The sequence below is a fragment of the Coffea arabica genome, chromosome 7c (genome assembly GCF_036785885.1).
Source record: "Coffea arabica cultivar ET-39 chromosome 7c, Coffea Arabica ET-39 HiFi, whole genome shotgun sequence".
NCBI classification, from domain to species: domain Eukaryota; kingdom Viridiplantae; phylum Streptophyta; class Magnoliopsida; order Gentianales; family Rubiaceae; genus Coffea; species Coffea arabica.
In genome coordinates this window covers 8612736-8640594 of record NC_092322.1, presented here as the reverse complement: position 1 = coordinate 8640594, position 27859 = coordinate 8612736, and the positions used below count along the sequence as shown (strand labels likewise).

General features: G+C 35.4%; 2 protein-coding genes across 8 annotated transcripts; one reads left to right on the top strand and one right to left on the bottom strand.

Annotated features, from left to right (window-relative positions):
* The first annotated feature begins 1765 nt into the window (after positions 1-1765).
* LOC113699108 (uncharacterized) lies at positions 1766-16317 on the top strand. 5 transcript variants are annotated; one of them, XR_011817760.1, is made up of 17 exons: positions 1767-1990; positions 3366-3414; positions 5208-5289; positions 5769-5922; positions 6610-6748; positions 7020-7392; positions 7552-7735; positions 9133-9234; positions 9328-9657; positions 9736-9819; positions 9917-10075; positions 11535-11618; positions 13400-13537; positions 14374-14486; positions 14784-14935; positions 15616-15899; positions 16014-16317. XR_011817760.1 is itself a non-coding variant. In XM_027219216.2 (17 exons), the coding sequence occupies exons 1-16, from the start codon at positions 1826-1828 to the stop codon at positions 15720-15722; spliced, it is 2415 nt and encodes an 804-aa protein (XP_027075017.1). In that variant the 5' UTR covers positions 1767-1825; the 3' UTR covers positions 15723-15747; positions 15900-16317. The 5 variants fall into 5 exon arrangements, 4 of the variants coding, with proteins under 4 accessions (XP_071913679.1, XP_027075017.1, XP_071913678.1 ...); XM_027219216.2 differs by having other exon boundaries at positions 15616-15747; positions 15900-16317; XM_072057579.1 differs by adding an exon at positions 3711-3804 and having other exon boundaries at positions 1900-1990; positions 15616-16317.
* A 454-nt stretch (positions 16318-16771) lies between these two features.
* Positions 16772-24270, bottom strand: LOC113699056 (uncharacterized). Of its 3 annotated transcripts, none has more exons than XM_027219104.2 (16): positions 24013-24270; positions 23702-23886; positions 23322-23405; positions 23149-23220; positions 22981-23052; positions 22611-22847; positions 21622-21732; positions 21432-21536; positions 19682-19807; positions 19532-19600; positions 19243-19346; positions 18917-19000; positions 18662-18749; positions 17971-18090; positions 17634-17818; positions 16772-17456 (listed from the first exon to the last, which is right to left on the bottom strand). In XM_027219104.2, the coding sequence occupies exons 2-16, from the start codon at positions 23819-23821 to the stop codon at positions 17123-17125; spliced, it is 1911 nt and encodes a 636-aa protein (XP_027074905.2). In that variant the 5' UTR covers positions 23822-23886; positions 24013-24270; the 3' UTR covers positions 16772-17122. The 3 variants fall into 3 exon arrangements, with proteins under 3 accessions (XP_027074905.2, XP_071913681.1, XP_071913682.1); XM_072057580.1 differs by having other exon boundaries at positions 22803-22847; positions 24013-24253; XM_072057581.1 differs by lacking the exon at positions 24013-24270 and having other exon boundaries at positions 22981-23068; positions 23702-23758.
* Positions 24271-27859: the final 3589 nt, after the last annotated feature.

Sequence of the window (27859 nt, the reverse complement as noted above, 5' to 3'; positions counted from 1 at the left end):
TTTTTTTATACATTATTTTCTTTCTTGAAACTCATAAAAGGCCAAAAATAAAAAGACGAAACATGGAAACTTTTATATATTTCCTCGTGCTATATTTGATAATCCAATTCAACACTTAAATTTAATGGATTCAAATCTTAATATATTCAGATCGTTTGATAATCAAAAATTGAACATTTGAATTAATTAAGTGGTGCTGAATTTTGTAGACAAAATTTATTCCCAAAATTAAGTGATAAACTATTCACTTCACATTGAATGTGATATACACTCAAATGTACTAGATTTAATACTTAATAATTCAATAATTTAATAGATTCAAATTTCAAATTTCAGATTTTAGTTTATAAACTCCAATTTTATTAAACCACTTAAATCGTCAATAATGAAAAAAGAATGGAAAGTGTAGAGAACTCACACAACCAAGATTGAGGTTCCATGACAAATTATTGTTTCAGTTTTTTTTTCCCTAGAGAATCAATAGTAATTTTTTTTTAATTACCTCCTTAGTGTTTCTGTTTCAATTTGTGTGTGTTGTTGAACAGTGCATATAATTTCATAATCAGCGACTAAAAATCAACAAAATCTATGTGCGACTATAGCAAGTTGTCTTATGAATAATGCATTGCAGCTCAATTTTCCAAAAAAAAAAAAAAATAACGAGGGAGAAAAAAAAATAAACCCCCTCATAGTCTATCAGCACTAATAAATTATGTGGAAAAGGGACTATTATATTTTTCGCGTTATAATTCATAAGTTTCCAAGATCAACTAATTAGAGCATAAGTCACATAACAATTGTTTCCCTTTCATTTTGTAAGACATGAAGTCTTCTTCAATAAAAACAAAAACTACTTAATTGTATTTTGTGTTGTTTATTTTAGACATTCGTTAATATATTTAAATTACAACTAACGTGAATACATATAGTAGCATAACAATTATTGCATCCCTTTTGTTTTGGGTCATTTTGATAATCTGTGAAGTTAACTATATATACTTTTCAAAAAACCTAAGATTGAACCCCAAGTGCCAATAGCACCACCCTTTAGACAAACTGTTTATTTTATTATACAATTTATATTACAGTGGTACGTGTTCAAATAAACTATGAACGCTTACTATTTTTCCATGAGATAAATCCCACTATTATTAAGTAAAGTACTATTATTTAAAGGGTACATGACATCTAAATTAGACTTAATTTACCACGCACACGTCCATATTCGTTTGTCATTGCATCTAAACACTTTTCAATAGTAATTTTAATTTTATAACCATAATTATTATCGTGACAATGCACGCAAGACACTTTTTTCAATTAATTAATAACTTCAAATTTGCAGATCGCAAATTACCGTCTCGGTCTCTACTCACTCGCAACGGATCTTCTGTCCCACATCCTGTGTCACTCTCTGTGTCACTTTTTATTATATTGCTATTTCTCATTCATAAACATCATGTTTTAATTCTTTTTTGCTTTCTTAAGATCCAATAACTATTAATTCAATAAAAAATAAATATAATAGCTTAAAAAAAGTAATATATAATAGAAAATTAAAAAATATAGCAGAAAATTTATAAAAAATCTCATTTTTTATGTATTTTGATTTTTTGAGTATGTTAAATTTTGTGTATTATTGAATTAATAGTTATTAGATGTTAAAGAAGTAAAAAAAAATTAGAACATGATGTTTACGAATGAGAAATAGCAATATAATAAAAAGAGTTCATTGTGCCAACCCAACCCATAAACGTCGCATTAGTTCTCTTCCTTCGTTTTGTTTTACGCGAGTTGTTGTTGTGGAGCCGACTTGCATAGCTGCATGTCAGTGGAAAGTCCAAAAAGCTTTCCAATCCCCGTTTTCTTCTCTCTCTCTCTCTCTCTCACTCTAGTTTCCACACTCTTTACTCTATCCGACTCCTCGCCATCCCGGCTTCTCCGCCTATCGCCGTTGCTGGTCGCCGTGATCAAAGGCAAAGTCGCTGCTGTAATAACCTTCTCCCATCTTCTTCTTTACCCATTTTGGTTGCGACATTCCGTTTATGAACGTGTGTGGTCGACGAACGCATGCAAAGCACTTTTAGTCACTGCTAGCCTGCTACTGCTTAATATTGATTATTTTTCCTATCTCGGGTTTTAACCCTTTAAGGTTCAAAGATGGGTCTAGGGTTTCTATTTACTCAAGTATCAACTCTTTCCTTTTTTTTTTTTTTGGGGCGAAACGATTTTTTCTATTCTTCGTCTTCGTCTTAGTTTTTGCTGGTTTTGTACTTTTTCCTCGCTTTTACCTTTTTTTTTCCCGATCTTATTGCTTTTTTAACCCTTCTTATCTATTTATAGTAGTAACATTATTGTCTGTTCTCCATCCCAATAGGCTTAGTAGTGGTACCAGCAACGTACTGGACTCTCACAATACTATTATTTTATTGTCCGTGTATTACTAGCATAAGCAAGTGTTTTTTTTTTTTTTTTTTGTAGAAATAAGTAAGTTTTGCTTGCTTTTCTTTGCTGAAATGCAGGTCTCATGACTTATTGTGTTATATTTTTTTAAATTATTTTTTTGGTATTGCTATTATTGAACGAAAACTTTAATTTCTAAATTTCTTGAGAAAATTCATCCTTGGAAGTGTAAATATGCTTTTTTGGGTTAACCTTGTTGATGCAGTTTTAGAGAAGTGATAGGTAAGTGCTAAAAAAAAAGGGCGCTAAAGCAAAGGTTTCTGGTGAGTGTTAAAATGAGCTTCAGGGCAGTTGTGGGTTAGAGGATCACGGGTTATAATTGATGCTCCATTGTAAAAATGTTTGGGTTTTGCTTTTCTTTGTTGGTTTATGCTGTTTCTCCTCTAGTTCAAAGTTTCATTCGTACAAGGAAATGCAGAACATAGCCCTGCTCGTTGGCATTGGTTGCCTTTCTTGATGGTTTTCATCTCTTTCTGCTTCAACTTCGAGTAGTCATGTGTTTTCAGAGTTTGACGAGACCTTTGGATCAAACTCAAAGATGATCGTAAATACCTCTCAAAATTGCAATGGGTTGATCTTTGAAATGCCCCCCCCCCAAACACACCCCGGCTGGGGGGGGGGGTTGGGGAGTTGTTGGAGTTTGTAGTGTAGGACTCTCTGCTAGTTGCTTTTCTAAATCTGTTTGATTTAACTTCTCTTTGTATCTGTTCATATTTTGCACTTTAATAATGCATGCGACGGTAATTAGTCAATTTAGAGTTATTGGTTTATCACTGGGCTGTTGCAAATTGGTCTGTTATATGAAGATAGGGAAGAGTGATGACATCTAAGAAAGTGTGTTTGCAAATTGTTTCTCTCAACTTGAATGTCTCTAACCATGACATGTTCATTGCTTGAAGCAGGTTTTAACAATGGGAGATTTTTGCTTAAAGAATGAGCTGGCAAATGAAGGTATGCTTTGCATTCTTGCACTTTTATGGAAAAGCTACCAATATGAGTTGATTCTGCTTCATTAGCAAAATGAGGAGTTGTCATTTATCAAAATATGAATTAGACTGCTAAAAATGCATTGGCTATGAGATAGGCACTTTGGTATGTAGTTTCTTTGAAATATTTAGGTATCCAGTGGCATAACAAAGATGAAGGAAGTTTGGGATATATATCATAGAAAGCAACACGTAGTCTAGTCATTAAGAATCAAGTGTTTTATCTTAATTTATTTTTAATTTTGTTTTTGATATTTCAAGTTTCCCTCACTCAAATGAAGAAGCTGATTGGGGTCAGTTTTCACCACCCCTTTCTTCAAGTGATGCTCATCGAATGATCTTTCTATTTTTATTGGTAATGGTTGCTTTTATTTTGTGTTGTAGTTTCTTTTTGGAGTTTTGTTTTTTCTTCAACAGGAGTGCAAGCAATGACATTTATTTTGTAACCTTTGGTTATGAAATATGATCATAACTGCCAAAAAACATGCTATAATAAAAGCTGATGAACATGGATTAAAACTAAAAAATTACTTGGCTTCAATAGATTGCAAGAGTAATTAACTTGTTTATGTTGAATAATCCTTACATATGATTCGATAAGGCAACATAAGGTAAGTATTTCATTCACATAATTGCTAAAGTAATCATTTATGGGGGGGAGCTTTCTATCTTCAGGAGAGAGGTATTTATATGGAATCAAATTGGGGATGAGGGAATGCACTTGTCTTTCCAGAAAATTAAAGGCATGTGGTACAAACAAAGATACATATGAAAAACCATTAATGGAATCTTGAAAGACCACTAAATAATACTGCTATAGTTGCTGAACATGAGAACAAAACAGATTTCATATGTATGATGTTGTGAATAATTCATCCTTGACCATGCTTAACAGAGTCTAGAATATCAACTTCAGGAATGTTATTGAACTTTATGGGAGAGCCTTTTGTTTGGATCCATTCTAGTTAGTAGCACTGTTAGTCATTACATTTACAGAAACAGAAATTACATTTTTTTGTGGTAAAAGTAAATCCTCTATGAAACCAGTTGTTTTTCTGGTGAAGTCAACAGTTTATAATTGACCTCATTGATGAGAAAAACAAAAATAAGTAGGGAAAACAATTATTAAGTCTTAATTTTTATGCTTTTAGGATCATTAAATCCCAAGAATCATTTTAGCATATATATCTCATACTTTTACTAAAGAATTTCGAAGGATACTCATTACCTGATACTAGAATTTGTTTTCTTTTACTTTTTTTTTTGTGGTGGAGAGTTTACTTTTTGTGGCAATGGTGCTTTAAGTACTAGAAACATTAGTATATCCTAGCATCTACATAAATCGAAAGAAAAAAAAAGTTACGCCATAAATTTGCACCTATTTGTTTGGGATTTATCCTTAACAATGTCTTTCTCATAGAATATCTAAATTTTGAAAGCTTATCAATTCTGAAATGGAAACTAGTATAGGTAATTTCTCTTTAATTATTGAAAGTGAGACTTCTTCGTGTATGATTGCTGGACTTTTGAGACATCCATTCTGAAAGTGTAGGTTGAACTTCTTTCTAAGTAATACTTTTTAAACATGAAAGGTAAGGTAGGCCTTGAGTTTCATTGAGTTTTTCCGGGAAAGTAACTTTTATTTTGTTAGTCAATTTTGGATCTAATATCTTTTTGTGATTGATCCCAGTAGATATTGAATATCTGTTGCTGCTCTTCACCCCTCTTTGAATCCAATATGCTGACAAACTCTTGCAGGTGATATTAATTGCTATGTTCTGCTGACAAAGGATCATAAACCCATCTGTCGGACACAATGCTTCAGTCCTCCTTCCAAGATGTATGCATGCCTTTCTTGACAATATATCTACTGGTCTTGTACAGTATGCTACTTGCATGATCTTGTTCCTCTCAGAACCAAGATTGACATGCATTTGGTTGTGTTCTAATTGTTTGTACCAACTTTTGTCCAAAGAATGCTTATAAAAAACAGGGAAGTGTTTCTGTCTATTTGTGGCAACTAATTAATATGTTGAGATTATCAACCAATCAGTTGAGACAGGAACTTTATTTCCTTCCGAGTAAAAAACTGGAAAGGGAGGATGCATTTGTGTTCTTTTGTCATGAATGTCTTTTGGTTTCTTGAATGCATTATCCACTGAGATAATCTACTGCCAGAGCTCTTATTTCTCCAATTGATTTTGTTTCTTTAGCTTTTTGAAGTATACAAGGGTCTCAGTTTTCTATGTGCTGTTTCTCTGTGGAAGTTATTAACCACCAGTTGCAGATTTTGACACCTGTTATCTATGATTTTAACAGGCCTACTTATTGGAGCATATCACACATAATTAGGCCAGAAAAAGCTCATATTCCTCATGGGTTACCTTGTTGCAGCTTGTATCGCGCCTCTGAAAACTCTCAACAGGAAATAGAGTGGGTTAGGTTCTTGAATTTTCTTCAGACATATAAAAAGGTATAATATGCTACTGGAAAGTCTTGGCATTTTCTTCTATTGTTTGTTTAACTGATCCTTTAAGTTAGCCTGGCCTTAACTTTTCCAAAAGAGAGGAGAGCTTCAGTGTTCTCAAATGTTTAAGTATCTTTAGACGATCTTTTCATTCCCTCCATAGGTCTAGGTAATTGAGAAAAGCTCGTAGTTGCAGAACATGAGAGTTGACTATGTGAATATCCATTCATAATCACCATGCAATTGTTTTTCTGTGTCTTCATGTTCCATTTTTTTTCTAATGTTCCATCTGCCCTTTAAGTCTAACTGTCAAGACATGGTTAGCTTTATTAATTGTAAAATTTGCTTCCTGCCTTTAGACAAGATGCTTTTTGCTTTGCTTCGAGTTAATTGAAATGTATGTGGGAAGGAAGACACAGGGATATTTATTTGTTTAGCATGGTGGTGTTTTGTAAGGATAACTGACATGGTGAGACAAGAAGAAAATAGATAAACAATATTATGCAGGAGAGTTTATGAGAAACCTGGAATGTTCCCCATAAATAAACTAAGAACCAAATTTGTTTCAACAAAATAATGTGAATGAGTTATTTTTGTATTGCACTATATATTTACTCTATATTTTTATTTGCTTAATTAGTAAGATAGTGCACTCTTTTGTGTCCCTAATTTGCTTCTGGAATGATTTTGAAGGTTGCTGTAGGAAAGCTCGATAGCTTTGAATTCTACATAATTCCTCCCTGTGAAGGCTCAGACTTAAGCCATGTCCGCGTTTTATACAAGGAGGAGAGAAGGAATTGTTTACAGGACTGTCTAAAACAAGAGAGACTGGGTGAGTTACTCCTACACCTCTTTGGGCAAGGATGTTGCTTACCTTTGATGTGCTTTGTTCCCTTCTCTGTAGTTTGTATGGCATTTGTTTCATATGGCTTCTGTGTTATTATTTTTGTGCTGCAATTATCTGATTGCTGTTTGTTCTTGGGGCAAGCAGCATGCTGAAATTATCTTTGATGTGCTTTGTTCTTCTCTTGCCTGCTTAAGTGATCTTTTGAAATGTAATTAAGCTAGTTTTGTTTATTGTGCTTGGATTCACATAATTGCAGCTGGGATCTTGTCCGAGCAAAAAAATATTCTTTTGAATGCTAAACCACATAGAGTTGTGCAATCAGCAAAAGGTTGCATGCAAAGTAGATTTGAATCTTCGTTGGGTGAGGATGCTGTATCAATCTCTAACTGTATTGAGGATAGTATATCTCCCGAGAATAAGCTTTCGGATGCTGATGGATGCCAAGCTCAATATAAGGTTAAAGTTAGCAGTAAACCTGAAAATGTAGTGGATCCCCATGGTTCCTTGGGTAGAAATTATGTGCAAGTAGATCCCAGTTATTTGAAAACCCTTGGTCAAGTTCATTCCAGCTGGATTTTTGGTGCAATTGCTGAGTTTGTTGACAATTCCAGAGATGCCAAAGCAACCAAGTCGGTAACTTGTTCTATTGTAATTTATTTTCTTATTGTACAGGAAATCTTTCTCTTGTATTTTGTCGTAACTTTAGATTTATCCTGTTGTGATGTATAGATATTTCAGTCTGTTGTTATGCTGATAAGACTTCTTGTTCTTGTCTCATGTGGCTATAGATTGCAAATTTCTATGGAAATGGTGTATTACAAACCAGCCGGCAAAGACATTCCAATGCTGTCAATAATAGATGATGGCCATGGGATGACTCATCAGGAGATTGTGAGAATGATTTCTTTTGGGCATAAGCAACCTGAGGCTGATGATCCTGATCATATTGGCAGATTTGGGATTGGTTTTAAGGTATGCTTTTGAAACCATTTCTTAATTAAGAGCTACTTTCATATGCAGTCTTGGTGAACAAAAGTATCTAGAGGACGTGTGAATCTTTTCTTCCAGAGACAAAGCTGATAATGAGCTATACATATTGCACAAGTATGAAATTGCTACTGATTTTTTGGCTCTTTTTTTGTCTCCTGTTTTTTTATATTGTGGCTAAATTGTTCATTTAAGCCCATATTTATATTTTCCATCAGTGATCATAGGAGGGATGTAAAATCTTTTGTAATTTACTGTGTTCATCAGACAAGCTGGGGTTCAGGGAATTGCTGTTTTGTCCCTTTTTCTTCCCTAACTTGATTGTAAACAACATACCAGACAACCATGGTTTGTGGCCTTGCAATGCACTTAAGGAAATTCTATTTATGAAGAAACTGCCATGTTTCTACGGGATTAGTGCTGGAACATCCCTATTCATTGTCATAGTAAAGTTAGTTAAGTTAGTATGGAAGTTTTGGGGGTTCAATGAGATCATTTTTACTCATTAGTAGTATATTCATTATGTGTTTTAAGCTTACCTTCTCCCATTTTTGAAGACTTGAACACTATGCTGTTCAAAGACTTTTTCATCAGATATACAAGCGAAATATTGATTTTCTTTGGGTTGAATTAATTACAAATTGTCATATACTTTTTTTTTTTTCACTAATGTAATGCTTTTTAGGGTGTGTATGTGTCTCTCTCTATATATATATATAGAAAATGTGAGGTGTTCTTTTGCCAACCTCTGTTTATTACATTGTATCTACTTTCTGCCTCTTTGTTCTTTACTAAGTTGGAGGCTTCGCATTTGAAGGATTACTTCTCAAGCTGTGTCAAGTTTCTTAGGCTTATCGCCTGCAGTCTCTCTCTCTCTCTCTGAGGTTCTCATTCTAAATTTATTTGTGTAAACAATGGAAGCATCCAACATTTTCTTTCCCTTTCCAAATAAACATGATCTTTTGACTTCTTATCTGGCGAATGAGCTTGTTCTAACATGGAAATATCAACTCATTTATTTGCAAGACTAATGCTGGTAATGAACTTATGTAGCTCAAGCTTGTAAACTAATTTTCAGAAAAAGAAAGAAAAACAGATCTGCTTGTAGAAGAAATACAGTTTTTGTTTCCACAACATGGGTTGCCAAAGTTTTAACATTTGAATATATTCTCCTTTCCTTTGATGAAACTGATATGCTGGTAGTATTCATCTTTTTTTCTATCCTGATGTCTCGTAGCTTTACATGTTGTATATATCCTCTGAAGCTAATGAACAGCTGTCATATTTCAAATATCTTCTGTCTAGAATCAGTGTTGCATGCTTGTTCTGATTCTTAACTTTTCCTTATTGGACATGGAATACATTTTTTCACTTTGGTCCAGACTGGGGCAATGAGAATTGGGAAGGATGCTTTGGTTCTTACTCAGGCTGCGAGCTCTCGTTCGGTTGCTTTTCTATCCCAGTCACTAAATGATGGAAAGGATGTATGCAGTTGATTATATCATGGTTTACTTGGTTGGTTTTTTGTTGTGATCTTGGAGTTTAACGCTGATATATCACTCTGTCTTGTGTCATAGAATTTGGAGATCCCCATTGTCAGCTACCACAGAGTCGGTCAATTTATGGAAATTGATTCCAATGTCCAAAATGAGGCTTCTGCAAAAAACAATCTGAAAGCAATTAGAGAGTTTTCTCCATTTAATAAGTATCTAATAGGAGAAAAGGCTGGTCTCTTTAGTGAAAGAGGTACTGGAACACAAATATACATTTGGAATTTAGATCAGTGGGGATCAGATTATAGCTTGTGTTTGGAAACTGGAATGATTGGCGGGAGTTCATTCCATCAAGGTGACATCCTTATTCATTCTAAACGTGTCAGATCTCGCCCAGGCCAAATGTCTGAAACAGTAAGGCATATTCTTTATGTTTCTTGTGTGGCATTAACCAATTTTGTTAACAAAGTTTGTGGTTTCCTTGTGCTTCAGGTGCCTTTGGATTATTCTCTAAAATCTTATCTGGAAGTCATCTTCTTTGATCCACGAATGAAGATCTATGTCCAAGGAGCACTTGTAGTAACTTTATTTATAGAGTTACTTGATTTGTCATTAAGTGCTTTTTTCATGCTGCTTTAGGATATTAATTTCTGTAATTTGATTCTTTTAATAGATTAGAACTCGTCCTTTAGCCAAGTCACTGCATAAAACTGTAGTAAATGAGGGTGTTATTATGGGAAAACCAGTTCGGCTGATTCTTGGCCGCTGTCAACTGGAATGGGAGCAGGCAAATTGTGGAATTTTCTTGTATTGGCATGGGCGTCTGATTGAGGTTGGTTTCTTATTTTTATATTTATAGAGTAAGCTTAGTCTTGCAAGACATTGAGTTGACAAACATTCACTGGCCATCCTTTTACTTGATCTTAGACAATATTGGTCATGTAGGAGTTTGAAGTTTCTATCATTAAACATCCTTGTAGGGTGATGGGTTGCAGATTGCTGTTAGCTTCTAAGATATAATTGACCACATAAGGATCATTTCTAGTTGTATAATTCATGCTATAAATAGCACTGGAGTGCAGTTTGTATCTGTATGCAGATGATAATTTCTTCCCTTTGTCAAGACTTATTCAAGACTATTGACTCTTTCTAAGTAGAAGAGCTCCCATGTCATCATGGAGGCTTGTTTTTTGCGATTGTTTGACTCCTTAATTTGGCAAAGTTTAGTGGATGGAAGAATTGCCCAAAATGTCTGGAGAACAATGATACAGAGCTATATCAGGATTTGCTACACTTAATATCTATAGAACTCCAACTGATTGATATGGCATTGTTAGAGAACTGCTGGCTGGATGAAAGTCTATGCAGAATCCTACAGAAACTTAACATTAATAATTCTTCGGTGATCATTTCCAAAAAATTTGTCTTTTCAATTTGATAGGAGCAGAAAGGGGCCTTCTGGGACGGGGGTGTCTATGGACTGGATGGAAGAAATTAATAGTGCTTTTAAGTTATTTCTCCTTTACTATTTTTAATCCTTCATCTCATTTTTGGTTCTCTGTGTGGTTACAAAAATGCTCCTAAAACTAGTTAGTGGCTAACTTGCTGTATTCTGTCTTACATAACATCTTAAACTTGAAGGAATGACTTGAAATAGAACACTATGGTTGAATGACAAGAACTTGATGACGGAATTACTTTACCGCCTTCTGGGTCTTTTTATCCTCCAAAAGCGCCAAGCTTGAAATATTAGCATGTCCATGGTAAATAGGTTTTAGTTTTTGAGTCAATAGCTTTAAAATAGGGGGTAGAGGGAGATTATCTTTGTCCTGGATCTGGACCATTTTTTTTTTTGGGGGGAGTGTTTACTGGATGTCAACCTTTTGATGTATGTGACTGTGATTTTAACACTTTCTTTGAGTGAAGTGCCTGGAATTATTAGTCTGAACACTAATGTATAAACTTTGCTGGTGGATTAGCATCAGTGTGTTGACTTATTAACTACATCTAGTTTCTATGCACTTTTTTAAATGGTACTTAGTTCTTAGAAATGGTTAACTGAGATTGTTCAATTTCCAGTTTGATGGCTACCAAACAAATTTTGAGCCTTCCTGGTTTTGAAACTTTAATGCATGAGATAATTATCGTAGATCAGACCCTTTTCCCATCTGGAAGCTTGCTTTTCAAAATTATCCTTTTCAAACATATGCTTTTTTCCCTTAGAATTCTTTTTAAGCATTTGATCAGCCTTGTCTTGATCTTTCCATTTGTTTTGGTTCTTTATCTTACAGGCTTACAAAAGAGTTGGTAGCATGATTCATAATGGCGATGCTGGTCGGGGCATTATTGGGGTTGTCGATCTGACTGATTTAATGGTACAGATTCCATTCTTATGTTTTCAATTTGTCAGCATGTGTGTGTTTTTGGAACTGATTTTTGGATTACTTTCCTGCAGAGATGAATACTAAGGGCATTGGCCTTTTTCAGTCACTGCAAATCATCCTTAAGTATTGTTAGTTGGTAGAATTAGAATATGTCGGTGGCTCTTTTGTAAGGCTTGGACATGAGATTGGGTTTTTCTGTACTCCTTTTTTTTGGGGGGCGGGAATATTCTTGATAGCAGCTTCTTTTTTTGGGTTTGTTTTTCCTGGAGATAAAGCGGTAGATATACCTTGGTTTTTGTCCTACTAGTGAGAGAAGTCAATCACTCTTGCGCATCCTAGAAGGAGCTGCAAGCTCTAACTAGGCTTTGGTGCTTTCATGCATCCTTCTTGGTATAGATACTTATACTGGTCAATTTTATGAGTTCAAGTAGGATCATCCTCCAATTTCAAAACGAAAAGGGAGAAATATAGTGAGATAAATACTTGAAGAGTTCTAAAAGCCTGGATACTTGCTGATATTTATGTGCGCACACCTAGAATCCCAAGGCAATGTTTCTTATGAAATGGTTTCAAAGCAGCAGTAATTGACATGTCCATAATGAGTTAATTTACCATACTCTTTTGTACACCAACAAATTTTCCTTTACAAACACTTTATACTTAAAACTCCGGTGTTTTAGCATATGTGGCTGTGTTTATTTCTCATCCAAATTGATGTAGTAGATCCTGTGCCTGATATCTGAAAATTTATTTTCCTTGAGCTTGTCCTTCCCAATAGAAATAAGTATATGTACCATGTTAGTAATTTTTCTGTTATGTAGGCTCTAACAATGTTCATGTCAAAAACATGAATAGATAGACAAGCAGTTGTCTTTGCAATTATTTTGATGCCTGTGGTGGTGATTACTGGCTGGAAAGGAACAGATGAAGGTATAAAGAAATGCAAATTGGTTACTCTAATTCCATAAGCTCTTTATGATGTGGCTAGTTACAACTGAGACATGGATTGGTAGAGTGCAGAAATTGTTTGGGGGTTGTGTGTTAGCAGCTAATAGAAGAGAAGAAGCCTTTTGCTTGTGTCAAGGACATCTCTTTTCTATATTGCTGAGCTGGTTGTGCTCTAAGCCTCCAACAGACTATTTTATTGGCTTATTTAATTTATATTGTAAAGAATATTTTTGTGAAGTTAAATACTTTTTGCTTTCTTTATATTCCTGTTTGTGATCAAACCTGTTTGTTTAAGGTCTTAGTGTTCAATGGTCGTATCAAGTTAACAAGTGGGATATGGCAGAGTCTTCCTTATGTAAGGTGAAATTAGGCACTGTATGCTGAAGTTTGGAATGGCCAACAGTTGAAGAGGTTTCTTTTTCTGGAAACACAATTTTTTGATATCAACAAACTCTATCTTCCCAATAGTTTCCTGTGATATATGAGCGAGAATGCTAGGTGGTCTGCTGGCAAAATTAGAAACAAAACTTCCGGGTACTGCAACTGACTTAAATGTCTTTGACTGCATTGGTGAACTGCTATTGTTTTTCAGTTTTCCCAAAAATGGCCCTCTTAGGAAAATATTCTGCATGGCAATGTTTTGGTGCTTGATTCAACAGTAATTGAATTGTGTCTTCGTGGGAGTATTTTCTGTCCAACAAATGGGAGCCTGGTCAAAAGCATTTGTCCCTCAGCTAGCTCTGCATATTCTCTGAGCCAAATCTCATAACATATACAACGAAATGGTTTATTTATTCTATGACCCATCTACTTCCTTGATGCAGAAGGATGATAATGGTCATATTTGGGTGCACAATAACAAGCAAGGATTCCAGGACTGTGAAGCTTATGCAGAACTGGAGAAATGGTTGGCTATAAAAACAGATGACTACTTGGACAAATATGTCAATAAACTGCAAGTGGTAATGTCGTGACTCATGACTTATTAGCTGATCCTTTGGATGCAATGCATGTTGTTTACAACTCAGATGGTGCTTTTGTTGAGTGATAAATAGGGACAGACATAAAGTAAGTTGCATGTATGTATGTTCACTGGAAGGTTCTAGTGCATGACCTAGTTATTGCAAAATAAATGACAGATGGACTAATTTATGCTCTCTCAAGGCATTAATACTTTTGTAAAAGATACTAAGTTGTCGGAGGAGAATGAAACTTTAAACACTTATAGTTGCTTTGAGGAGCCAATTAACTTTTAAAATTCTGAATTTCATAGTAAAAGTTTTGATATGAGGGTAGATTTTTTCACAGATAACCTGTGCATGTGTGTGTGTGAGAGAGAGAGAGAGAGTTAGTTTGTGACACAGTGAGAAATGATTGCAATTTTTATCTTTTTGCTTGCCTTTTATTTTTTTTTAGTTAATTTCCTTTTTAATCTTTCCTTTTTCAGTAAAATACCTGCTTTAGTTTGACTGTCAGACACCGACTGGTAATCTTAACTGGACATTGTAGCTGTATTTTTTCTTGGCTTCATTATGTAGACATCTCTAAAAATTTATATTTTCCATTGATAACTGATATGAGAATATATTTCATACACATGAAGCTCTTTTCCTTTTCAAAAAGGAAAAAGTGATTGCTCATGTTCTTTAATAAGCAATCTAGCTGCCCATTTAGAACATTCAAGTTCTCATGAACATAGTTCAATCAATCAAAGCTTCTCTCCATGTGATCCAGGTGCATGAATGTATTTTCTTACCCATATTGCCTGTTTTGAAAAGGGTTATGTTCCTTTTTACAGGAAAAGGGTGGTCCCCTGCACAAACCTGATCACGAATGGGTGCAATGTGACAAATGCAGAAAGTGGAGAAGGTTAAGTGCTGGGTTCAATAGCAAGACATTGCCCCCTGACTGGTACTTATGCTTCTGGCACATTTGGAATTAACATCAGTTTTTGCACTCTAGTCTAGAGGCGTCTGTTGGATTATTTTCAGATGATTATTGGGCTTGTGACATATCAATATACCTGAATGTGATAGAACAAAAGCCTTAAATGGTACTTTGTTTCTAGCATTCATAATCCAAAGCTTCTTCATGCTCAGTTCGCATAACTGTTAATATAGATTTGAATGGAGATAGAGGAGGTAATGTATGAAAGAATGCAATGCATTCAAGTGACTTGTTTCTTGTATCATGGAACCACTTTTATAGGTTTTGTTATATGAAGCCTTTCAATGGAAGCTGCAGCGTGCCTGAAGAGAAGGTGGAAGATGGAGTAGTGACAATATCTACTAAGCGATCTGGATACAATTGCACCAAGGATTTGGAGAACAAAGACAGATCATCCAAGGAAAGCCCCGAAAGTAAGTCTTGACAAATTCCCTAGTAAATCCGTAGTTCCTGATCATATATATAGTTGTACTGTTGTGCTTATGGAGTAATTGTGAATTTTACAGGATAGACTGTGAAGAGCGCACTACCATGATTTATTAAATTTGGCGAGGCCATGATTTTTGTTGTGGAGGTTACAAAAACTGATAATTAATAAATATGTGATTCACAGAGAAAAAAACTTTCTATAGCACATCTGCAAACACGGAAAATAGCTCTTCTTGTGCAAAGTAAATTTACAGTAGATTTTTGTAAAAAATTTATGGAGATTTAACTTAATGAAGGTTTCTGGGAGCACACAAATTGTGGAGGGCTTGTTTTGCCTAACATTGGTAGTCTGAGCGCTGGAAGAGGCATGCAGGAAGTCCAGCGTGAGAGAATGAGCCCATAAGTTGATGTCTTTACCCAAATTTCATTAGGTTTTAGTAGAATAGAGAAGGAATTATTGGCTTAAGGAGAACTGAATTTTGGATTATGACTCTTTTGACTTTTTTTCCAAAGGAAAAAACTTGCCTAAGTAAGGTTACTGTTTTAAACGAATTATAACAATCAGGATTGACCATAAATTGAGGTTGAAGGCATTTAGGCTCCGGTTGTCCTCTTGATGTCTATTCTTTGGTTTATTGTGCTAACTGGCATGTGTTGCGTTCAGGCGGCAGTGATAATTCAAGTCAGAGCTGGGAAGGAGATTATAAATCGTCTGTCAAAAGAAGAAAGGGACTTCCGAGGAGTTGCAAAAAGAACCCGAATCACATATAGAATTTATGCTTCTGTAATTGTACAGGTACCTTGCATACATAATCCAGGGGAGGGATGGGGTCGGGTGGTATGAGGAGGGAGTTCTGAGTGCAAGACCTCCCACTTTACACCCCAAAAAAAAATTTTGCATGGTCGAAGCCCCCAGCAGGCCAAGTTGATATTCTGTTGCTTTTACAGGTTAGTTGTAGATCCTATAGCTGAATCCTTTGCAAATACTATCGTATATTACTGGAGAACGAAGCAAATTGAATGGTCACTCTTGGTTATAAATGGTGTTGCTGCCCTTACCAGGCGGTAGATTTGGTCATGGTCCCTGATGCTAAAATACTCAAATGTTCATTGTATATGGTGTGTTACAGCCATTACCAGGCGGTTGACGTGGATATGGTTCCTCGATACTCTTCCTTTCATAGCAAAGTAGCCAAAATCACTTTTTTTTTTGTTTTGTTTCCTTTTTGCTTTTTTTGAGCGCCAGAATCACATATTGTCATAAAATGACTTTATATCGCATGATATGCGAGGTTAGAAATACGTCAAACAAGCAGCTTCCTTGTAATTTTTCAGGCAGATGTGTTATAAAAACACTACTTTTACATGTCTTTGTTGTGCATTACCGACCAAATCATATATTGTCAGGAGTCCACCGATTATCTCTATCACCAGCTTTTCAGGTCTCTGTTGCCATGAAGGATGATTTCTAACTCTCACTCAGGAACGGTGAAAAGAAAAACAAAGCAAAATCTTCCCGCACGGTGCATCCGTACGTTTACCATGCTTCAGAGTTTCTTAGTTCAGAAGGAAAATTTCGGTTGTGTTTAGATTGTATTTTTCATAATTTTTCATGAAAAAATTACTGTATCGATTTGTTGTATATAAGGGAAAAAAATAATAGTAAAATGTGATCAAGAAAAATGACGTAATTTTTCGACAAAAAATCGCAATCCCAAACTAGGCCTTCATTTTCGCCACAAGATTGCATTCTTCAAGCCAAAAAGGAATTTCATTGCCAGACCAGCGTAAACTGAGAATGAAATACCCCGCCCAACCTATTGCCTTAAAAGTCGTAAATTTTTGGCCGACGGCCGATATTACGATTAATTAATTAATGGTGATTTTTTTCCAAGTACATTTCACGACATTACAATCAATTTCTTATACTAGTAAATAGACCGCTAAATTACAATCAATTTCTGTAATGGCTACAGAAACCTCAGTAAGCCAGCCACATGTTCCCACACTGGCTGATCCCTTGGGCGGTGGTGGGTACAAGGATGTATACAGCAACAAAAGGCGGATCCCGGCTGGCCAAGTGAAGCGCAGTCACGCCTCTAGCAAAATTGATATCATTGTATTCTTCCGCTATTATGACCTCAAGATTCTTGAGCAAGCAAAACAGGGTATCACAAGGACTCTGGACTTGTAGACGGTCTGATTCTGGAGGGCATCTGCACACTGTCCCTTAATTTACCTCCTAACCAAAAGGCGGTTGGATTTTTAGGCGTTATAGACATTCTGTTTAGAGAATACTCAAAATCTTCATCAATATCAGAATCTTCCTCATCAATACTCCTACCAACATCATCAACCATTCTCACCCGATTACTAGCATTGCTAACTTCAGCAACATCTTCATCACTGTTCCCTTCTTCATCGTCATCATCATCATCATCATCATCTTCTTCTTCGTAAGTACTTCTGACCATCGACCAGTACACAAAGTTTGGCCGGATAAATCTTCAATAAAATGAGGCGGCAGCAAGAACAGTTAATGTTTGAGGAATCGAATATTTTAATGTAATATAGGATATCTTTCTAAGAAAAGCATACAATACATGAACAAATAATTTGTAGTCATAAAACTAACAAATGATATAGGTGGAACTTCGAAGTATCAATAAAAGAAAGACAAACCTATCAGATTTCTTCAGCAAACATGGATCAAATGGGAAAAACATGTCGAGCCTTTCTAAACCACCAAAGGTCATCGAAAGTTCTGATTCCAGTAGGCCATCAGAAACAAAGTTCTGAGGCACATTAAACAAATGAGACGATTTGGCCACCCGAAGAAACTCTTCAACTATTGATGGCAGACAAACCTGTTAACAAAGGGTAGCCGAGGACTGATAATTTACTACAACGAATCAATGATGTTGGAGCTGACAAACAAAACATGGGAGGGGGTAGAGAGAGCCAATGAAATTCATAAATAGTACGAGTCTTTGTTGAAAGTTAAATTCAAGCGTTTCACCTTCAATGGGTTAAGCGGATGCCTCAAAATATCATCTATCCGCAGAAGAAATAGTTGTGATCTGAGTCGAGGGATAGCCACTATTGATCTCATACGGAAGCAAAGGACATACATAATGGCCTGCAGTACCATCAGTGATGTGAACAGATAGAACTCTACCCAATTAAAATGAAAGCCAGAAAAGCACACTATCAACTTTGTTTCTTTAAAGATGATAAATGCATTAATTAAGTAAAAGCAAAATGGGCCCATAACCAGACCATGTCATAGGTGATGCTTGGAGCTTCTTTTTTTTTTGTTTTACCCCATGCTTCAAAGTTGGTATAAACAATAACATTGAACTCATATGATCCTACATTGCCAATCAGAACATGATGTATAAGCATAATGGAAGTCCTTTCCCCTTGTACTCAATCACAAGCAGAAAATTATACCCAAAAAAATTGCATGGATGTGAAAAGAAAATTTTGGACTCTAGACTAAGATATTTATTTATATTGTTAGGTCACCTATGAATGCCAACTAGTGACTCAACATATCAAATTATCAAAGCTCCATTGTCATTTTGTTCTCCAAGAATTCTGAAAGATTCTTCACTTAATAACATCCTAAGTCCCTTTCTGAAACCATGAGACACCAAGAAACATTGGCAGTAATTACTCTTTAATTCTGGAAGCTCAACACTACAAACCTGACAACCAGCATAAAAAACTTGATGAGCTTTGGGATTGCTGTCACCATGATGATTCTTGCAGTAATCAGAACACCAATTTACAAGTCTGAAACAACACAAAAAGAATATATATAATAAAAACTAAAAGAACAAAATAGCTTGTAAATCTTTCCTATTATGATCGTCCTTCTTGAAAAAGTAATTGAAAAGAACGGCAAACAAGTGCATCCAATGCTAGAAATTATTTGACGAGCATGTAGCTGTTTTAACAACCTTTCCAAGACACTGATAACAAAAGAGGCAGAGACAAACTTTGCACGAGACAAGTAACTGGCAAGATACGCAACAGCGCTCATTCTGCAATAAAATCAAGGAAAAGTTTTCAGAACCTTCACAAGTAACGTGTAGACAAATAAATAAACCAAACTGAAATTGCTAGGGAATGTCCCAAAAAGAAAATTATTGACAGATCATATCAATATAAAATTAAACAAATGCACTGACTTCCTCCACATGAAAGTGTATTTCACAGATTCCAACTCGAACCATGAACATATTCATATTACAAAAGAATACAAAGAACAAACTATTAATTCTACCTCCATTCCGTGTAAGAACTGCCCTCAAATATATTTACAAGGGTAACTGCAAAGTTTGTTCCGCAATTATCAGGATCTAACGAACACGCATAGAACATCACAAACTGCAAAATATGATACGGTTTAGTGGGCATATGGTAACAAATGGCTGAAAATCTTATTCAACAAAGCTGAGAACATTCATAACCAAACTGGGAAAGTAGAATAAAAAGAATAAATATGAACAAAAAAAAGATACTCAAGCTATGGTTGAAATTCTTCACCAATATGACTAACAGAAGAAAAATACCTGGGCAAATTTTGATTTGTATGCTGTCAAGACTGTTTTGTGAAATGACTGGAGGAGTGTGTCAAAAACCTAAACCATTTGGCAAACATTGAAAAATCAAGAAAACCATACAGACAACACCTAATAAAGCGAGCCTAACAGAAAACTTACTTGCTCCAAACGGCCATTTTCATACGAGGATTTAAGGTGTCCAAATACGAGGACTAACAAGCTATCCAGCTTTTCAGCAACCAGGTTTCCGCCAAAAAACCTTTCTATCCAATCGTTCCTTTGAAGCTGGAAGTAGCAATTTTGTTAAAGTAGCAAAAAAGTAACTGAAAGAAGCCAATCTAGAAAAATTAATCCTATAACTCCAGAATAGCATGCCTAGTAACTTAAAACGTGAGGAAAAAGAAATCAAAATGGATTTTCAAACTTTTGTTCTTTGTCAGATGGAGGAGAACTTGAAGATATCTAATCACTCAAAACTGCGATTCTGAAATATTTTGGATTTTCTGGTGCCACTGGATACTCCAATAAGTATTTCCCCAAAGATTTTCCCAATTTTTTGACACCTCTACACAACTGATTGTCCATATCACAATCGTTTCTCTTGATTTGAAACATTGCCAAATATTTATATATTTCTATTACAAGAAGACACTACAGTTGAATCCACTGAACATTTTTGTGCTACCTATAAATATTTTTATCTTACTCATTACTTCAAAAAAAGTCCTTGTTAAAGGAACAAAGACGGACGACACTCATCACCAACTACTGGCACAAGGTAAAATATAGAAAGGCTTGTAAAAACCTGTAACTATTTCCCTGAAAGGCATTAATTTGGCACTGAAATCTTAAAGAATATTTTGCTAAAGAGGAAATACAATTAGACAGATGAAAATGAAAAATAATGCTTTAGCTTGCTTCAAATAAGCTTGATCTCGAAAGAAACTGAATAGCAAGAGTCAATGCATCAATTGCACAACTGCCAGGTGATCTTTCAAGATATGTCTAAGTAGGGATGGCAACAGCGGTGCGGGGACCCTCCCATCCCCCACATGATATAATTAATATAAATAAATATCATTATAAATTAGTTTTAGTCAAATTAAAACTCTTGACCTGATGTTCTAGTCTATTCTTCCTCCTTTTTATTTTCTTGGCTGCAACTCCCTCTCACAATTTCACTCTCCGTGCCGCTTCTCCCTCTTACTCTCTGCCGCCTCTCCTCCCTCTCACACATCTCAATGATTCAAACTCCCTCTCGTTTAGATCTTTAGCCTCAAGACTTGAGGACTCATCCATCATCACCATCCCCTCGTCCCAATCTTCATTAGCAACCAATTTTCAGAGTGAAAATCAAGGCCCAGCAAAATGAAGAGGCAAAGAATCTTCATCAGCAACCATTTTTTCAGTGAAAATCAAGCCCCAGAGAGATGAAAAGGAGGCAAAGGCACTAATAGTAGGTATAAATGTAACTTTTGGGTTTTGAGCACTGCAGTGATCTTCGCTTGTTGCTGCGGGCTATTGGTGTAGTTTAATGCTGTGTGCTTGAAAAAAGTGTGATTCCCGGAGGGTGGGCGGAAAGGACATCTGTGGAGTGGGGTCAGGGGTCCACCGTCCTGTTGCCATCCCCGTGTCTAACCAATCCAATACTAAATTTGATGAACTACGAAACTGATCAATCCATAATTGCAGCTTCAAAGAAGACAAGCATGGGAAAAATCTGTACAAGTCATTACCCAAAAGTTACACTTCTCCTTTTTTTTTCTTTTGGTGGTGGTGGTTTTGGTGTTTTGGGGGGGGGGGGGGGGGGTGGGGGGTGTGGGGGACACTATCCTACAACAGAGAACATTTATAAAGCACAGCATTGGCGAAAAAAAAAGCAACAGAAACAATATGCAGACTAAAGCACCTCATCACCATCATCATCTGCAGGCCCCTCAAGACCTTCTAGCTCCATCTGGAAAATGCCCTTGCTGAAATCATCTTGCAAAATGTCATCCCAAGCTATCTCCACCTATAACGAACCCAAATAAGATAAAAACTTAAGAGACACTCTCTCATCACTTGCTTACCTTTGATGCAGATAAAAAAAAACTCACATCCAAATCAATTAGCCTATCTACGACTGCCATAAGCATTGTGCTCCCAACAAGTTCACCTATTACACCACTCTCCAATCTTAACATGTTCTCAACATACATCACGATCAACTGCAATAAACAAAAGAATGTGAACACAGCATAGAAATAACAAGAATAAGAGCAACCTAGAAGACCACAATTGAACACAAAAAATAAAAAAAAAATCTATGGAAATAGAACAGCAGTCTATAAACAGAAAAAATAGTGTCTCAATTTATAATCATCAAAATGTGTCATATATTAAAGAAGAATCCTTCTTTAAGCATGCATCTTCCGAAAAACAGTTCATTAAGGAAGAAACCAAAAAGAATAAAAAAAAAAAGGGAAAACAATGCATAGATATAGAAACCTCACCAATATTTAGACAATAATACAAGATGGAATTTCAAATTTATTGGTTCTTTTGATTGAGGAGAGGAAATCAGGGTTTCAACCCCTAACATATGGGACCACAAAGATCCAACCACGAAAAAGATAATTAAGATATAAACTTGACTATCGTAATCAAATGCTCATATATCATGTTCTTCACAGAGCAAATTAGAATATATTCTGGGAAAATCAAACTTCAAGCCCTTTTTCCAATGAAAGATCGTCCTGAACAGATGCCTTCAATGTCAACATCAAAATGTAACTTGATTAGGCATATTTTGCCAGCACCTAAAGGAACATTACCCTCATGTTAGTGGGAAAATGCATCTTGGCCTGAAGCCATTCCACATGACTGTAGAAGCACATTAAGCAAATGGCGGCATCTATAGCCATAATACAAGTGTCAACGACATCAAAGAACAAATAGTGCAGAGAAAGGCTTGTAAATTACTGTTCACATTCCCAGGAACCATTAGAAGAATAAACTTTCAATACAAGAGATAAACAGACCACAACACACAAAGACACACTGAAACACACACACAAACAGGGAGTGTGAGTGAACTTAAACTCACAGGTTCTTTTGTATATATATTGGGCATTCTTTCCCTCACAACTTTTTCTAGTCTCAAAGGGGAAAGAGGAACTAAATGGGCTATATCTTTCAAAGTTGAGTGCACACGATCAAGTACTTGATCCTTTCTTATAATGCCACGCGGCTGCTTCAGTAACCCCAAGAAAGAATAAGGAGGCAGAAAATTGCTCACTAGCATATCCAAGCACAAATCAACATATTGTGGACTTGATGCAGCCTACAATAACATTATACAGTGGTCAGCTCAAAGTGTCAAAAAAAGACCAAGTACCGGAGACATGTTCTCACTGCTAGGCTCTTTGAGTACATGTTCCGCCATACCAAAACAATGATAAGACAATTTCTTATACCAAGGATGTAACTAGTCCAACCAAAGCATCCATGACATGAGTGTCGTAGTTCCACAAGCTCATTCCAAAGATCTGAAGACAATTTCCTCTTGAGAAATGCAAAATAATATTTCTTAAACATTCTTAAAAGAAGCAAACGAACATAGGCATGCCTATTAATTAACTTACAGCTGCAAGAAGAGATCGGTGGTGAACAACATCTATACAAGAAACTGCCCCCCTTAAAGATTTCAAGCACGTCTGGCATTCAAAAATCACAAAGAAAATGCAAATTAGAAGGAAGCAAGCTCTGAAATTACCCCAAGCCATAGTATAACAATGGGTTTCAAACAAACACATACCTCGAGTAGAGCCACCTCGTCAGGGTGTAAGCGTTCACTATGATGCATCGTCCCAACAAGATGGTTATAACTGTCATAATCACCCTATGGCACAAAATGAATGTTAAAACACTTTCTCACACTGAATTACCACAATCTCACTAACGTTTGAAAAATCAGGGAAAAGAGAACTTTTCCCATTTACTTGTATTCCACTAAACTGGTTTATATTGTAATTCAAAAGAAAAGCTATTTAATCATAAATCAACACTTCCCAGCACAATAACTAAATATCAATTAATCTATAAATTCACTAAGCGGTAGCAAAAAAAAAAAAAAAAAGAAAGATAGAAAGAGGCAAAAAAGTAAAAAATTAAGTGAAATTTTGGGAATCATTGTACCTCAAGAGCATGTTTGAGAGCATTTCTGACACTCTTATCCAACTCCGAGTCCGTGATATTAACATCATCCTTTAAGTCTCCATAGCTCCTAGCTTGCTCAGCTGCTAATTCGACACCCATTCTCTTTTCCTATCAAAGTTCGATTTTTTACACTTAAAAGAACAAAACACTATCAAATTTCACTCCTGCAACATGAAGATAAAATTGAGTCAAGAAAAACACTGCCCTAATTATTCACAAAATTTGTATCGCTCAGCTAAATATCAAAATTCTCTCGTTCAAATTTAAGTATTGAGGTTGCTAATCCTTACGGTTGGATTTCTCGGAGAGAGATGACGGCGGCAGCGGAATTGACGGATGGCGGCCGGGAATTTGAAAGTAATATGGCTGCGAAGGAGGGAACCGGAGAGGCGCGGTGGAGGTTATATAGCTTAGGGCTTTGTTGAAGTGAGTTGATAATTATGCCCTTCACCCAAGTTGTCATCTGCTGGTAGTCAAAGCGGTAGAATAGAAGGTTAAACTGTCCTTTTAAAAGTTGTACTGGACTTGCTGAACTTCATCTGTAGCGGTTCGTGGAGCTGTGACTATGCCCATTTAGATAAAGAGAAGAGAAGGAGATAAAGGAAATAGAGGGAGTTTGTTTGAGATAATTACTGTAGCATGTTTGTCACGTGATACGTTATGTATATGAGATAAAAATGTGATTAAGAAGATAAAAAAAGTGATTAAAATTTGTGAAGTAAATTATTTTACTTCAAATTATTTGTCCAAACATACCCACTGTGTTTTTGATTGGGATGATTTGAGAAAAAATAATTTATTTAACAAATTTTAATATACTTTTTTATTTTTTCAATTATCTTTTCATGTCACATTATAAAAAGTGTTACAATAATTATTTTAAATAAATTATGATGCAAACACACTCACTATGTGTAATAACGATTTGATGCACATAAAATAAAAGAATGATTAAAATTTATGTTAAAGAATATATTTGTGACTATTTTATAAAAATTACTTAAATTTTTGGACAGAGATGAATAATATACTTTAGGACAGGAAAATTTTTTTTTTGAAACCTTTCCAGTGTGAAGATAACCAAATAAATTACAAGTTTTTTTTTGTTTTATTTGGGATTTTGAGATAGGAAGCTAAAGCATAATGATTAATAAATTTTTTTTTTTTTTTTTTGCGGGTTCTTTGGAGCGAAAAAGTGTAAGAGTTTGTAGTATTGAAAAAGTTCAGAATATGTTACAGGTATTTTGAAAGGCAACCAACTGGGGATAAAACCGTCCAACAAAAATATGGCAGAGCTTGACAAGTCTTCAGGTTTTTGCCTTTCGGCTTCAGTTTACCCGTGTCCTTATTTATTTATTAAGGAATCGGCGTAGAGCAAGTTGAATGTATCAAAATTATCCATCAAATTATGCGCACAATAAAGTTTAAATAAAATTAAAGTACGTAAAACAAATAATGGAGTCCGCATATTCTTTTTTTGTACCACTAACAAATAATGGAGTCCGCATATGGATTGATTGTAGCCTCACTAGGCAGATTAAGGATGATGGTTAAAAAATAATAATAATAATAATTTTAACCCTTTTGTCGCTCTGCACTTGTTTGTCTTGCATACGCTAAATAAAGAAAGATGCCAAAACAGAAGGCAACTCACAGTTCGCATTTAGTCAGTCAAGTCCCAATTGATGTTACCGAGATTCCACAAAACGGATCCGAGGCTGGAGCGGTTGTCAAAGCAACCGTTTCGAAAGTTGTAACACTATTTACACACGGTGTAACATCATCAGTACAAGATGTAACAATAAAACAACAGTGAGTAACATTAGAATAATATTTTTATGGATCCCACACGACGTGAAAATCGAATTACAAGGAGTGATTTGAACCGTATAAATTTTTTTGACCTAATTATGATCGTGAACCTTCTGGGACAACCGTTCCAGCCCATCCTCCCAGCGACACAGCATCTGGGACAGTTATCCACAGTAGGGGTGGGCAAAAAAATCCGCCGATCCGAAAATTCGATGAACCGGATCCGATCCGATTCGAAAAATAGGATACCCGATCCGATTTTTCTTAGCGGGGCAGATGAGGGTCGGGTACCCGAATAATCGGGTACGGATACGGATCAGAAAAATAAAAACCCGCGGGTACCCGATCCGTAGGGTATATTTTATAAATATTAAAAAAGTATGGATCATTTTATAATTTTGTAATTTTTAATTCTAAGTGCAAGTGAAGTGGCTTGCAACCTCATATTATAATCCTATATGATCTACTCTTCTCATATTTTTTGAAGAAAGCGAATATTTTCGGTGAAACATGAACAAAATGAAAAAAAAAAATTTGTGAAACTCTGTTATAAAAATTGTTCATCCTTTTCATCTTTTTTATTTTTATTCTACCTCCATCGATCTTTCCTGCAAATCTTGCATCAATTCAATCAAAGATTTTTGTTTGGAGTTTCAATTTTCTGTTAGCTAGATAATTAAAATATTTGTGTTATTCATTTGCAATTATATCTCTTTAATTTGTCTCTTTTATTTAGTGTAAGAAATTTATTTTTCTTTTTCATCACCTTAATACCATAAGGTCTATTCCAAAGATGTAAAGAAGTTGGGGAAGATTTTTAACATTATTTTTGGTTATATTTTTTTCAAAAATAATTAGTACTATTCAATTCTTTTCCGAACTTGATTTCACAATTGACTTATTTGAGATGCGGTCTTGTACCATATTATCCTTGGGGAAGTTACCAAATATTTATTATCCTTGTGTTTGTTGTGTTGTAGAAGTATGAAATGTGTGAAAATGGTGATGTACTCAAAATTATTATGAAACTTCGTTTTGTCTATTAGATATTCTAATATGTACTAAATTTATGAGATCGATTTGATTATTGGATGAAATGTGTGAGAATGGTGATGTATGGACTTTAATTACAATATCTCTACCAATATTAATTGGAAAAGCATGTTTTTTTTATTGAAAAACATGTTGATATTAAGTAGAAAATAAAATTTTTTATTGAAAATTAGTTTTTTTTAGGGGCGGATACTCTATGACCCGCCCCTTTTTTTCGAGTACCCGCTATTCAGGTACCCGAAAATATTAGGAGCGGGTTAGGGTCGCAAAATGGTTGATCCGATATATTATGGTCGGGTCAGCCAAATCATGTTACGGGCGGATACCCGACCCGTGCCCACCCCCTAATCCACAGACCAAATAGGTCCAGTTGTACTGAACTAGACCTAAAAGCCATCAGGCTAGGCTGATGACTGTGGGCTAGACCACTAACCAGTATCCCTCAATTAAAACACAAAAAAAGAACTTTCCTAGACTTTAATCAACGTCCAGAGGCAAATGAAAAGATTGGAGAAGCGTCAAAAGATTTTCTGAAGTATTCTTGAGTTACTTAAGGGTGCCTTGGATAAAACTGAAATCTGAAAATTAAAGTTTGAAATTTAAAATTTGAAGTTTGAATTCATTAAATTAATTGAATTATTAAGTATTTAAGCTAATATATTTGATTGTATATTACATTCAGTGATAAGTGAATAATTTATCACTTAATTTTAAGAGTATGTTTTGTTTAAAATATTCAGTGCCACTTAATTAATTCAGATATTCGATTTGTGATTATCAAACGGTTTGAATATATTAATATCTGATTCCTTTAAAATTTAAGTGCTGAATTGATGGTCTTAGTTGTGATTGGAAATATGCACTAAATCACTTTTTGAGAGAAGGAAATTCTTGTGCCGATGTTCTAGCGTAGATGAGTTTGAGCATGCCATCCCGACTCAAATCATCATCGGATCCTCCTGACGAAATTTGGGCTCGGATTATATGGGATTGACTCATCGTCGAGTTATTTCTTCATAGATTTTGGTTTTTATAGCCTCCATCTAACCAATAAATAAATAAATATTTATTTACTTGGTAAGATGAAAAAATATTCGATATTATTTCATATTGGTCCATTCAAACAAAATACAGTAATCATGTAACAGGCCATGTTAGCAAGCTGGTAGCTCAGCGACCCAGGCTTAATCCTTGGCCCAATTTTCGGGCCGACAATCAGATTCCACCGTAGAGACTCAGCTGAGGGGGCCCATTCACGGTGGGGCATGGGTC